The 13,860-nt window shown below is 44.7% G+C and overlaps 1 protein-coding gene and 1 long non-coding RNA gene across 3 annotated transcripts in view; both read right to left on the reverse strand.

Moving 5' to 3' along the window:
* The window catches only part of LOC139547151 (DDB1- and CUL4-associated factor 6-like), a 69,171-nt gene that overhangs the window by 32,409 nt on the left and 22,902 nt on the right, over window positions 1–13,860 (reverse strand). For both annotated transcript variants that reach the window (XM_071356202.1, XM_071356203.1), the window contains exons 4-8: window positions 12,567–12,752; window positions 12,207–12,320; window positions 11,653–11,788; window positions 10,652–10,863; window positions 8,248–8,341 (exon numbers count right to left, since the gene is read on the reverse strand). In XM_071356202.1, coding sequence (XP_071212303.1) covers window positions 8,248–8,341; window positions 10,652–10,863; window positions 11,653–11,788; window positions 12,207–12,320; window positions 12,567–12,752 — 742 coding nt within the window. The remainder of the gene's footprint in view (window positions 1–8,247; window positions 8,342–10,651; window positions 10,864–11,652; window positions 11,789–12,206; window positions 12,321–12,566; window positions 12,753–13,860) is intronic.
* On the reverse strand, window positions 528–4,072 carry LOC139547153 (uncharacterized). The gene is made up of 2 exons (XR_011669336.1): window positions 2,008–4,072; window positions 528–1,457 (listed from the first exon to the last, which is right to left on the reverse strand). It is a non-coding gene; the product is annotated as an uncharacterized lncRNA (long non-coding RNA).

The following is a 13,860-nucleotide window of genomic DNA, read 5'->3' on the forward strand; positions in this document are numbered from 1 at the left end:
GGGGACAAAATACATGTATGCATGATGGCGCATGCGCGCAGCCGGTTTGGGTTCCATGTAAGGAGCGCAAAGGCATTGAATAATGGTTTTATTTTACCATTATTTAACTAGGCAAGTCAGTTAAGAACAAATTCTTATTTACAATGCCTGCCTACCCCAGCCAAACCGGACAACACTGGGTCAATTGTGCGCTGCCCTATGGGACTCCAAATCACGGCCTGTTGTGATACTGCCTGGAATCAAACCAGGGTCTGTAGTGACGCCTCTAGCACTGAGATGCAGTGCCTTTGACCGCAGCGTAAATCTAGCCTGGCCTAAGACATAGACCTAATGCCTGCGCATTATGTAAAAATAGTATTAGTTAGCTTGTCCACTATAACAGGTTCAAGCGTAACCAGATAAACTTGCTTTGAAGATAAAAACTACTTTCAGTGCGCACTAATCCCGTGTCCCTGTCGCTAGAGTAGTGACTTCAACTAGCTTAGTCTGCCATCTATTGGAAAGGAATGGTAACTACACTGGGCAGCTAGTTGGCTGAGTCAAAGTAGACTTTAATAATATATGCCATTTAGCAGACGCCTTTATCCAAAGCGAACTGGGTACATAGTAGTGAAAACAGATCATAGAAAAGAGATCATAGAAAAGGATTACAATTTTGATATCATGGATGGTCAGTCCTTGCTTTTGAGAGTGTTTACATTTCTCCAGCCCCATCCCTCAGCTTTTTACCGAAAGAGAAGCAGGGAGACTTTGTTCCTACTGCTAATTGCCACTTTAAGAAGTTAAAATGCAGATTAAATACACACCCAAATATGTTACAGATACTATAAAAATGTCCCATCACTCAGACATCCAGCACAGCAAACAATCAAATGTATTTACAAAAGCCCCTTTTAAAACATAAAAATAATTACCACAGTGGTTATAGAGGGTGCAACAGTTCAACGACTCAGAGCAAATGTCAGTTGGCTTTTCATAGCTAAGCATTCATAGGTTGAGAGAGAGTCGAAACAGCAGGACCGGGACAAGGTAGCACATCCAATTAAATTGTTATTTATTTATTCAAAATCAGTGGAAAAACAATTCCACTCAGATTCCCTTTATGGATGGGTGTATCTTTGAATTCGCTGTTGAAAGGCCTGCTCCTTCTCCATTTTCGGAACACCAGTCCGCTCCCCCAATGTGATCGATAGTATATCTCGGCTCGCACTGTGATCATTGTGATTCTGAGCTCTCAGGTTCATACAGCGAGTTATTGTCTTCACTGATCTCACTCTCCGTCAGCTCCATCTGTGGCATTTAGGGGCAGGACTCGCTTGTATACTGATGGTCGTGAGTGCAATTTAGCTGGGCCCCGAGCTCTTTAGTGATGGTCCCGTGGACCTCTTCTCCACCGCAGCACAGGAACACTCTGGCACCCAGGGGTCAGTTTTGTATGCTGTACTAACTGTTCTTTCCTGTTGATAGAAAACAATTAAGGCATCTATTAGGCTATAGTTATATTCAAGAATCACTGCATAAACTAGCATTTGCATGTACCTCCTCTATTTCCTCCAGGATGAAAACATTTGCAAATAGTCTGGGTAGCCATTTGCTAGCTACCTGTCTTGTATATTGTCAACACACACACAGCAAATACAGGGACATGTATTTATTTTTCAGCAAACATTAGCTATGTCAACTTCAGTCTAGCTAAATGAGGTGGAGTTAACAAAACATTACAAAAACAAATCCGTCAACAAAATGTATTACAGTACTTGACTATCTGAGGTGGAAGCTACCTACAGTAACTAACGTTATCAGTGGTACACTGATAAACTGTGTTCCAATTTTAGTTGCAGTTTAACGTTAGTTGCTTGCAAATGATATTTGCCGTGAAGGTGTTACACAAAACACTTGAGACGCAATTAACATTAGCTAGTTATCTTCAACTAGAGTTGCAACAAAGTTGTCCAGTGACGTCTAACGCTAGCCTAGTCAACAACAGACATGCCTGGTTAACGTTACCTCTGGCTCCATTGCATCGCCTCCTCCGTTCAGTCGCTTTTGCTTGACTCCAAAGTCAGCGATGGTGATGATGGTCGGCCGGTAACCCCTACACCATAACCCTCAATTTCAAATGGAGGCGCAAGCAGAGGGCTTCAACGTAGGCTTATGACTCCTTTCCATTCGGAAACTCTCGGTTGCCTCATCGAAAGTGCCCTTCATCGCGAAGTCTGCCTCCGCTAAGTGCTGTCTGCAGGTCCTGCTAGCTCGAGCTGGGACGTCCTTCCTCTTTCGGACATGGAGCCACTTCTTCAAAAGTTGTGTCCTTGGGCAGCCGATGGTAGTTTACCGAGGAACATTTTTTGGGAGCCAATTCATACAGCCTGGCGCTATACAGTTCATGTTTGAATTACTACTTGTTGTTGCCATCTTCGTTGTCCGCACCTAACACGCTCTTCGAGTCACACTCCACGTACATACATGTTGTATTAGAAGCAAAGTCAATACCACAGACAATTTGAGGATTCTTGCCAGTGACGCACTGGCGTCGGTCGTTACTATGGCAATATAAAATGGCGTCCCCATCGCTCAAATAAACCTTATCGGCGATCAAAATACTAAATATAGAGTTGTTTTTATGTTAAATGCACATGTTTAGTATTAGTGGATTGACTACATCTCTTTGCTTAGATTTACTTCCTAAAGCGTTTCCATTCCCCATTTTATGCATTGACATGGACTCAGAACATCCAATTTCGTTGTTTTTCTATGAACAATTGTAATTTTGAGTGTGAAAAGCAAAATAAATCTAAAACCAGGAAAAATAAAACAATTTTTTTTTACAATTTGGAAGGAAAAAAGTTATTTAAGGACCCCCTTAGTTGTTTATTAACCATTATTTTACCAGGTATATTGACAGAAAACATTGCACTACTTTCTCTTGTACACTAAGGAGCCAGGGAAGAGGAGAAGAATGTGCTTAGTAGCTGGCAGCTGTTCATTCTTTTAAAGTAGCCCTCATGCTAGAAAAATGTTGGAGACTCCTGGTCTAGAGAATCCTTGTGTCACACCCCTGATAGTATGAACAGTGCTGCCTGGGCCAGATTGAGTTAATGATATCAGGCTATTGCTTGCCATATACAGTGGGGAGAACAAGTATTTGATACACTGCCGATTTTGCAGGTTTTCCTACTTACAAAGCATGTAGAGGTCTGTAATTTTTATCATAGGTACACTTCAACTGTGAGAGACGGAATCTAAAACAAAAATCCATAAAATCACATTGTATGATTTTTAAGTAATTAATTTGCATTTTATTGCATGACATAAGTATTTGATCACCTACCAACCAGTAAGAATTCCGGCTCTCACAGACCTGTTAGTTTTTCTTTAAGAAGCCCTCCTGTTCTCCACTCATTACCTGTATTAACTGCACCTGTTTGAACTCGTTACCTGTATAAAAGACACCTGTCCACACACTCAATCAAACAGACTCCAACCTCTCCACAATGGCCAAGACCAGAGAGCTGTATAAGGACATCAGGGATACAATTGTAGACATGCAACAGGCTGGGATGGGCTACAGGACAATAGGCAAGCAGCTTGGTGAGAAGGCAACAACTGTTGGCGCAATTATTAGAAAATGGAAGAAGTTCAAGATGACGGTCAATCACCCTCGGTCTGGGGCTCCATGCAAGATCTCACCTCGTGGGGCATCAATGATCATGAGGAAGGTGAGTTATCAGCCCAGAACTACACGGCAGGACCTGGTCAATGACCTGAAGAGAGCTGGGACCACAGTCTCAAAGAAAACCATTAGTAACACACTACACCGTCATGGATTAAAATCCTGCAGCGCACGCAAGGTCCACCTGCTCAAGCCAGCGCATGTCCAGGCCCGTCTGAAGTTTGCCAATGACCATCTGGATGATCCAGAGAAGGAATGGGAGAAGGTCATGTGGTCTGATGAGACAAAAATAGAGCTTTTTGGTCTAAACTCCACTCGCCGTGTTTGGAGGAAGAAGAAGGATGAGTACAACCCCAAGAACACCATCCCAACCGTGAAGCATGGAGGTGGAAACATCATTCTTTGGGGATGCTTTTCTGCAAAGGGTACAGGATGACTGCACCGTATTGAGGGGAGGATGGATGGGGCCATGTATCGCGAGATCTTGGCCAACAACCTCCTTCCCTCAGTAAGAGCATTGAAGATGGGTCGTGGCTGGGTCTTCCAGCATGACAACGACCCGAAACACACAGCCAGGGCAACTAAGGAGTGGCGCCGTAAGAAGCATCTCAAGGTCCTGGAGTGGCCTAGCCAGTCTCCAGACCTGAACCCAATAGAAAATCTTTGGAGGGAGCTGAAAGTCCGTATTGCCCAGCGACAGCCCCGAAACCTGAAGGATCTGGAGAAGATCTGTATGGAGGAGTGGGCCAAAATCCCTGCTGCAGTGTGTGCAAACCTGGTCAAGAACTACAGGAAACGTATGATCTCTGTAATTGCAAACAAAGGTTTCTGTACCAAATATTAAGATCTGCTTTTCTGATGTATCAAATACTTATGTCATGCAATAAAATGCAAATTAATTACTTAAAAATCATACAATGTGATTTTCTGGATTTTTGTTTTAGATTCCGTCTCTCATAGTTGAAGTGTACCCATGATAGAAATTACAGACCTCTACATGCTTTGTAAGTAGGAAAACCTGCAAAATCGGCAGTGTATCAAATACTTGTTCTCCCCACTGTAGGTACCTCAATAGCCAACAGCGGACTACCAATCCACTGCATCATCCAGACATTATAACTGCTGACCTGGTGGGGAAAAAGTTCCCTTCTCCTTATTATACAATATCCTAACATCGATAAAGGTCTGTGATAGCAAGAGGCAGCTTCATCATAGTCTCAACTGGGCCCGGTATAAGCTGTGCGTCAGTGAGAGCTAAAGCTAACGAGATGCCTGTGGACAGAGATAGGCCCCGTTAGCAATGAGAGGCAGTGGCAAGGCTCTGTGGGAGAGATTAGAGCTGGAGGCGATGGAAAAGACTTAGAGAGTTATCCGGGTGTGTGTGTATATGTTAGATCCCTCACTTCCAAGGCAGTTATAGTCAATTAACTAATCACTGATCATAATCTTGATGTGATTGGCCTGACTGAAACATGGCATAAGCCTGATGAATTTACTGTGTTAAATGAGGCCTCACCTCCTGGTTACAATATCCCCCGCGCATTCTGGGTGTTGCTAACATTTAAGATAGCAAATTTCAATTTCCCCCAAAAATTATAATAATGTCTTTTGAGCTTCTAGTCATGAAATCTATGCTATCACTTTTTATAGCTAATGTTTACAGGCCTCCAGGGCCATATACAGCGTTCCTCACTGAGTTCCCTGAATTCCTATATCGGACCTTGTAGTCATAGCAGATAATAATCTAATTTTTGGTGACTTTAATATTCACATGGAAAAGTCCACACACACACTCCAAAAGGCTTTCGGAGCCATCATCGACTCAGTGGGTTTTTTCCAACATGTCTCCGGAACTACTCACTGCCACAGTCATACTCTGGACCTAGTTTTGTCCCATGGAATAAATGTTGTGGATCTTAATGTTTTTCCTCATAATCCTGGACTATCGGACCACCATTTTATTACGTTTGCAATCGCAACAAATAATCTGCTCAGACCCCAACCAAGGAGCATCAAAAGTCCTGCTATAAATTCTCAGACAACCGAAAGATTCCTTGATGCCCTTCCAGACTCCCTCTGCCTACCCAAGGACGTCAGAGGACAAAAATCAGTTAACCACCTAACTGAGGAACTCAATTTAACCTTGCGCAATACCCTAGATGCAGTCGCACCCCTAAAAACTAAAAACATTTGTCATAAGAAACTAGCTCCCTGGTATACAGAAAATACCCGAGCTCTGAAGCCAGCTTCCAGAAAATTGGAACGGAAATGGCGCCACACCAAACTGGAAGTCTTCCGACTAGCTTGGAAAGACAGTACCGTGCAGTATCGAAGAGCCCTTACTGCTGCTCGATCATCCTATTTTTCCAACTTAATTGAGGAAAATAAGAACAATCCAAAATGTATTTTTGATACTGTCGCAAAGCTAACTAAAAAGAACCATTCCCCAAGAGAGGATGGCTTTCACTTCAGCAGTAATAAATTCATGAACTTCTTTGAGGAAAAGATCATGATCATTAGAAAGCAAATTACGGACTCCTCTTTAAATCCGCATATTCCTCCAATATCTGCACAACTCTGCCAGAGTCTGCACAACTCTGCCAGAACCTAGGATCAAGGGAGACACTCAAGTGTTTTAGTACTATATCTCTTGACACAATGATGAAAATAATCATGGCCTCTAAACCTTCAAGCTGCATACTGGACCCTATTCCAACTAAACTACTGAAAGAGCTGCTTCCTTTGCTTGGCCATCCTATGTTGAACATAATAAATGGCTCTCCATCCACCGGATGTGTACCAAACTCACTAAAACTGGCAGTAATAAAGCCTCTCTTGAAAAAGCCAAACCTTGACCCAGAAAATATAAAAAACTATTGGCCTAAATCGAATCTCCCATTCCTCTCAAGAAAATTTTAAAAAGCTGTTGCACAGCAACTCACTGCCTTCCTGAAGACAAACAATGTATAAGAAATGCTTCAGTCTGGTTTTAGACCCCATCATAGCACTGAGACTGCACTTGTGAAGGTGGTAAATGACCTGGTAAATGTACGCTACGGTCACAAGACGCAGGCTTCCTACTTGTCCCTAGAATTTCTAAGCAAACAGCTGGAGACAGGGCTTTCTCCTATAGAGCAACATTTTTATGGAATAGTCTGCCTACCCATGTGAGAGACGCAGACTCGGTCTCAACCTTTAAGTCTTTATTGAAGACTCATCTCTTCAGTAGGTCCTATGATTGAGTGTAGTCTGGCCCAGGAGTGTGAAGGTGAACGGAAAAGCACTGGAGCAACGAACCGCCCTTGCTGTCTCTGCCTGGCCGGTTCCCCTCTCTCCACTGGGATTCTCTGCCTCTAACCCTATTACAGGGGCTGAGTCACTGGTTTACTGGTGCTCTTCCATGCCGTCTCTAGGAGGGGTGAGTCACTTAAGTGAGTTGAGTCACTGATGTGATCTTCCTGTCTGGGTTGGCGCCCCCCCTTGGGTTGTGCCGTGGCAGAGATCTTTGAGGGCTATACTCGGCCTTGTCTCAGAATGGTAAGTTGGTGGTTGAAGGTATCCCTCTAGTGGTGTTGGGGCTGTGCTTTGGCAAAGTGGGCGGGGTTATATCCTGCCTGTTTGGCCCTGTCCGGGGGTATCATCGGATGAGGCCATAGTGTCTCCTGACCCCTCCTGTCTCAGCCTCCAGTATTAATGCTGCAATAGTTTGTGTCGGGGGGCTAGGGTCAGTCTGTTATATCTGGAGTATTTCTCCTGTCTTATCCGGTGTCCTGTGTGAATTTAAGTATGCTCTCTCTTATTCTCTCTTTCTTTCTCTCTCTCGGAAGACCTGAGCCCTAGGACCATGCCTCAGGACAACCTGGCATGATGACTCCTTGCTGTCCCCAGTCCACCTGGCTGTGCTGCTGCTCCAGTTTCAACTGTTCTGCCTGCGGCTATGGAACCCTGACCTGTTCACCAGACGTGCTACCTGTCCCAGACCTGCTGTTTTCAACTCTCTAGAGACAGCAGGAGCGGTAGAGATACTCTCAATGATCGGCTATGATAAGCCCACTGACATTTACTCCTGAGGTGCTGACTTGTTGCACCGTCGACAACTACTGTGATTATTATTATTTGACCATGCTGGTCATTTATGAACATTTGAACATCTTGGCCATGTTCTGTTATAATCTCCACCCGGCACAGCCAGAAGAGGACTGACCACCCCTCATAGCCTGGTTCCTCTCTAGGTTTCTTCCTAGGTTTTGGCCTTTCTAGGGAGTTTTTCCTAGCCACCGTGCTTCTACACCTGCATTGCTTGCTGTTTGGGGTTTTAGGCTGAGTTTCTGTACAGCACTTTGAGATAACAGCTGATCTAATAAGGGCTATATAAATAAATTTGATTTGATATATAGGTGTGTGTGAATAAGAAAAAGCATGAGTGTGAGAGAGAGTTATTGGGTTTTTTTACCAATAAAGCCTAATGGAATTGAAATTTGGAAGGAGAGGGAGAGACAGGAGGCAATACAGAAGAAAGGGAATAAGAGAGAAAATGTATGTGTGTGTGTGTGTGAGATTCTGTGTACTCTTACCGTCCCGCTCTCGCTCGCTCTCAGGACGAGCTCGTGGACCGGTGTCAGACCAGTCACCTCGTAAACGAAGACGCTTCACTGGGGGTTGCCGCAGCTGTGGACACACACACAAAACATTAAAAAAACAGGCTGTCAAGTCTAAGCAGTTAAAAATAGCATGCAAAACATGGCACAGTCCCTGTCCTATTTAGTACCCCTCCACACACTCCTCTCTCTGCACTACACACACACACACCCCTCTCTGCACTACACACTTTCCTCTGGCCATCTCCAGCACACAGGACAACAGGCTTAGAGCCAGGGAACTGGTCACCCAACACAGGTGCCTCTGCTCCTCCCCTGGGCACAGAACGAGAGGGGGACAGCCAGCTTCAGTGGAGAAAGAGAGATTTAGAACGTGGAAGAGAATGAGAACAACTTCCACTGAGACCAGAGACAGAGAATGACAACTGCATAGAGAGAGAGACAGAGGTGGGGCAGCTAAGGAGAGAGAAAACAAGAAAGGTGAGATGATGAGAGGGCTGAAGGGGGGAGAAAGCGAACCCGAGCTCAAGTAGGGTCGCAGGAGTAACAAGATGATGGGTAAAGGAGGAAGAGAAAGGGGTGAGAGCGATGGAGGGCCCAGAAGAGAGAGAGAGAAAGAGGAGAGGCAAACTCCTTGGCAGGCCCTACAGTCCCCGTCCTGGTCTATTTTGGTGGGGTGGTTGACGGAATATTGCCTGCGCCAGGCACTGTATTTGGAAAGGCATGTGGGAGCAGAGCTGGGTGAAACCAGACACAGCTGAACACACTATCCGACCGTGATCCAGCACATTTCTTACACCCCCCCCCCCCACACACCTTCCTTTCTGCTGGCATTTAGTGTGTGTCCCCCCTCCCTTTGCCCTCACCCCCCTTCTCTCCATTAAATTGAATTATCCTGCTCAAACGTTCTTCCTCCTTCTCTTCCTCGCTCCTCCCCCTGACCTCTCAGGGTCATTGGGTCGTCTCAGTGCACCACCAGCAGCCACCACACAACACATTAACAGGAGATGCCCTGAGAGCACTTCCACCACACAACACATTAACAGGAGATGCCCTGAGAGCACTTCCACCACACAACACATTAACAGGAGATGCCCTGAGAGCACTTCCACCACACAACACATTAACAAGAGATGCCCTGAGAGCACTTCCACCACACAACACATTAACAGGAGATGCCCTGAGAGCACTTCCACCACACAACACATTAACAGGAGATGCCCTGAGAGCACTTCCACCACACAACACATTAACAGGAGATGCCCTGAGAGCACTTTAGTTGTGAGAGCTGCTCCACACAAAGCCAGCTCTGTCTGTTTACAATCAACATCCCATTGGCTTGAGAGTGCAGGAGTAGCTTACATTAGAGACCTGCAGTATGTCTGACTAGCCATGTGTTTGTTTCTGCTCCTAGCAAAGTCCCATATGGACAACAAACATGGTACCGTGATAAAATCCCACAATCACTCATGTAATGGACAATTAATGTTTTTAATACAGATTCTTTCCTATGAAGACTAAATAGCTCACTTAAGCCAAATTAAGTCGGTTAAGAGGGCCTCTCATGGATACAACATAAGCAGTTTGAGCTCACAGAGATATAATTTGAGCTACTCCAGGAAGTGAAGTTGCAGGATAGATCAGTGCTGCCCCTTCTCATTGAGGAACTAATTTGAAGGCCGACCGGAATATTGCAGGCTGCCACTATCAACTAAATGATCCTTATAACTTATTGTGTGCGATAAATCGGTTAAAATACATACATCTGGTGTATTAGAAGCAATTATTAGTACCATGATTGTCTTCGAAACATTGTTTCATTTACGCCAAGATTGACCACGAAGACCGCCATTCACTATAATGGGGAGGTCCTGTTTTTTGCAAAAAATGCCTGAGTACCGCGGTTGGCCTTGAACTTCCGTGGCTTCAATGAGAGGGGGCAGTCATTCTCGCCTGGTATACACAGACTTTCACAGAGGGGCATACACAGTGCACACACACACGTATCCTAGCCTGACTGCGTGTGCAGTAGTCTTTTCCCTGTGCTCCCCTGAGGCCTGTTCTCACTGCAGCACCGTGTGGATCTCTGTGTGGCTCTGTGACCAGCACTCACCCTGCCTGCCTGCCGTTTCATTGTACCGCATCACAGATGGTACCCAACAGTAACAGACTCAACCAGCTATACTCACCCCCGACACTGCAAGTATGCACAATGACAAGGATAATTTATGATATGCACACAACAGTGTGGTTATACAAGATAAATATTTTGTTTATGGAGAACTGTCCAAACCAAATTCCTCAATTCCGTTTGCGTAGAGAAGTATACACCTCATATTTAGCTCAAATCACAATGGCGGCGCCTTCGCCGCCCTCTCACCTCCTCCCTCCTCTCCTCGGACGGACCCTTCAGCTCTCGGGCCTGGTCATTATTGGGGTCAAACAGGTAGACGTAGTCTGAAGAGTAGCTGACCAGCACCTCCTGTCCGTCCCCGCTGTAGCAGAGCGAAGTCACACGACACGACTTGTTGGACAGGTGTGCCGGAACGAAGCGCACACACATGCCCGTCGTTCCACGGCCCATGTAGTTCCCTAGGGGGGGGGGGGGGACAGTCAAAGGCAAGCAATGGGGAATGACATAGGGCAGAGTTGAGTGAGTAGTAGTAAGTCATTAATAGCGTAACTCAAAATTCACTTGTTTGATCAAGTTGGCTCCAGACTCTGATCCAAGGTCAGTTTTGCATTTCTCTTTCTGAAGGGTTAAGGCTTTGGTAGGACGAATTGATCCTGGAATGTGTTTCTAAACACTTTAACTATAATGTGGATGCTACCATGATTACGGATAGTCCTGAATGAATCGTCAATAGTGATGAGTGAGAAAGTTCGAGACGCACAAAAATCATACCCCCATGACATGCTAACCTCTCAACATTACAATAACAGGGGAGGTTAGCATTTCTGGGGATGGATGATCATTATGCGTCTAACTTTCTCACTCATTATTGACGCTACATTCAGGACTATCTATAATCATGGTAGCATCCACATTATATGTAGAAGCGTTTGAAAACATATTCTATTTTTATTTACAATAAAAGTGACTCCAAAATGACACTATATTATTTACCATTCCTTTCTATTGGGCACTACCTTTGTTACCCTAAAATGTAGGGACAATGTACAAGATTTCTAAACGTTCATCCGATATGGATGAAAATACCCTCAAATGAAAGCACGTTAACCTCATAGTCATTGTATCATTTCAAATCCAAAGTGCTGGAGTACAGAGCCAAAACAAACAATAATCGAAATGATCGAAATTCAGACAACAAAGACAGACAGACCGGGAGAGCTACGTGAGAGGACAGAGATGGTTGTTACCCGTAGCCCTGGTGCCCAGCATGCGTCTGTCATAGATGCGTACGGAGCTGTCGGAGCAGCCCACCGCCAGGTAATAGGGCACCAGCGGACTGATGGAGATAGACGTCGCCGCCCGCCGACAGTTGATCAGGATGTCCTGGTGAGAGGAAGAGACAGTAAACAACACCACCACCACGGGATAAAAATCAGGAAAACTGGAAAAAGGTGTGATATATGATTTAAAAACAATATAAAATAAGCAGAATTATTTTTATTTAACCTTTATTTAACTAGGCAAGTCAGTTAAGAACAAATTCTTATTTACAATGACGGCCTACCACGGCCAAACCCTAACCCGAATGACGCTGGGCCAATTGTGCGCCGCCCTACGGGACTCCCAATCACGGACAGTTGTGATACAGAATATGCCGACATTAAAACACAGGTCAAATAATAGATCAAAAGGCAGAGAAAAGTCTTGATTGTTGTTCTTTGTTTGATGGTTTTATGTTCAAAATCAATACAAAATTTAGATTTAGAAAAATAAACATTGATTTATTTCCCTCCTTCCTTACATCTTTACAGTCCTCTTTAGTACAGCTGGTCTTCGTGCGCAGGTCAAACCAGCGCACGGTGCCATCCTCCCCACACGACAGGAACGTATAGGGGTCGTTGGGTACTGTCATAATCTAAAAGGAGAACAGGAGGAGGAGAGTGCAGCAAGAGGTGAAGGGAAAGAGGGAGGTGGCAGAGGACAAGAGAAGGAAATGAAAAAGGGAGGGAGAAGGTGAAAAAGGAAAATGTGAAGGAAAAAAAATTAACATTTGGGTAGCTCCCTAAACCTATATTTTCAAATCAGCCACACACACACAAAAAAAAAAAAAGAGTTCCAACATCCTCGTACAAACAAGTTGAGAAACTCTTGTGTACAGTACCTCGTAGGCTGTTCCGTAGTGGCAGGTGAACTGGCACTGCCTGTTGATGTCGGGGCTCTTCTCTGTGTGGGTGTAGTAGATGATACCATCCCCAGAGCACGAGATGATCTGCTGGTCACTGGTCTGAGGCATGAACTTAGCACTGAAGATGTTCGCCCGGTGACCCGACCGTATGGTTGCCTTAACCTGAGGAGAGTTCCAGAGAGTAGTGTGTGTAGCGAGTTGCATTGGTGTATGTATGTGTTCGGTTCTATAGGTGTGTCTCCCTCTCTTGGTATCCTCTTCATCTGCCTTGAAGACTCCTGGGATGAGTTGCTCCCTCTTCTGACTAAAAGGGAAACCTTGGTTCTACTCTCCCATGCTTCGTCAAATTACGTCAACTCAAATCACCAAAAAACATTCTGGTCAGTTGAACTGTGTCCAACTTTTTTTACCAGGTAAGTTGACAGAGCATATTCTCATTTACGGCAACGACCTGGGGAATAGTTACATGGGATTGGAGATCAATGAGCCAATTAGAAGCTGGGGATGATGAGGTGGCCGTGATGGTATGAGGGCCAGATTAGGAATTTAGCCAAGACACCAGGGTTAACACCACTACTCTTACGATGTGCCATGGGATCTTTACTGACCACAAAGAGTCAGGAGACCTGTTTAACGTCCCATCCGAAAGACTGCACCCTACACAGGGCAATGTCCCCAATCACTGCCCTGAAATAGTGTCCTGCTGGCCCTCCAGCACCACTTACAGCAGCATCTGGTCTTCCATCTTGGACCAACCCTTCTTAGCTTCAGAGGCAAGCCAGCAGTGGAATGCAGGGTGGTGCTGCTGACTGAGATGCTTATCAAAAGTAAATTATTGGACAAGATTGTAAAATAGAAGAGGGTATACATGATGCATAGCCGGGCACTGAAAAAAATCCTACGAGAATCAAAAGCACCCAATTGACCAAGGTCATGTTCCACATCAACACAAGAGAATGAGAGGTTGGATCAGCAATTGTTCATTTTCAGAATCTCTCAACAGTCAATTTCTTTGACTGTTGATTAAGCTGATGGGAGGTTTATAGACGTCTACTCACTGTCAGTTTTTTTCTCTGTCCGTCTTTATCGGCGATAAAGATCTTTCAGTAGGTAAGTTCTCCTCCATATAATGAGCACTATCTACACATCCAATCCATTATAATTTCACCCCAGGTAGACCATGTAACTGTGTAATAAAAACAGGATGTTGGTGATGTAAGGTCATATGTTTGAATGAATAATCTGTTTTCTGTTTTGTGTTTCCAACCTA

This window comes from Salvelinus alpinus, chromosome 20, assembly GCF_045679555.1.
Source record: "Salvelinus alpinus chromosome 20, SLU_Salpinus.1, whole genome shotgun sequence".
NCBI classification, from domain to species: Eukaryota; Metazoa; Chordata; class Actinopteri; order Salmoniformes; family Salmonidae; genus Salvelinus; species Salvelinus alpinus.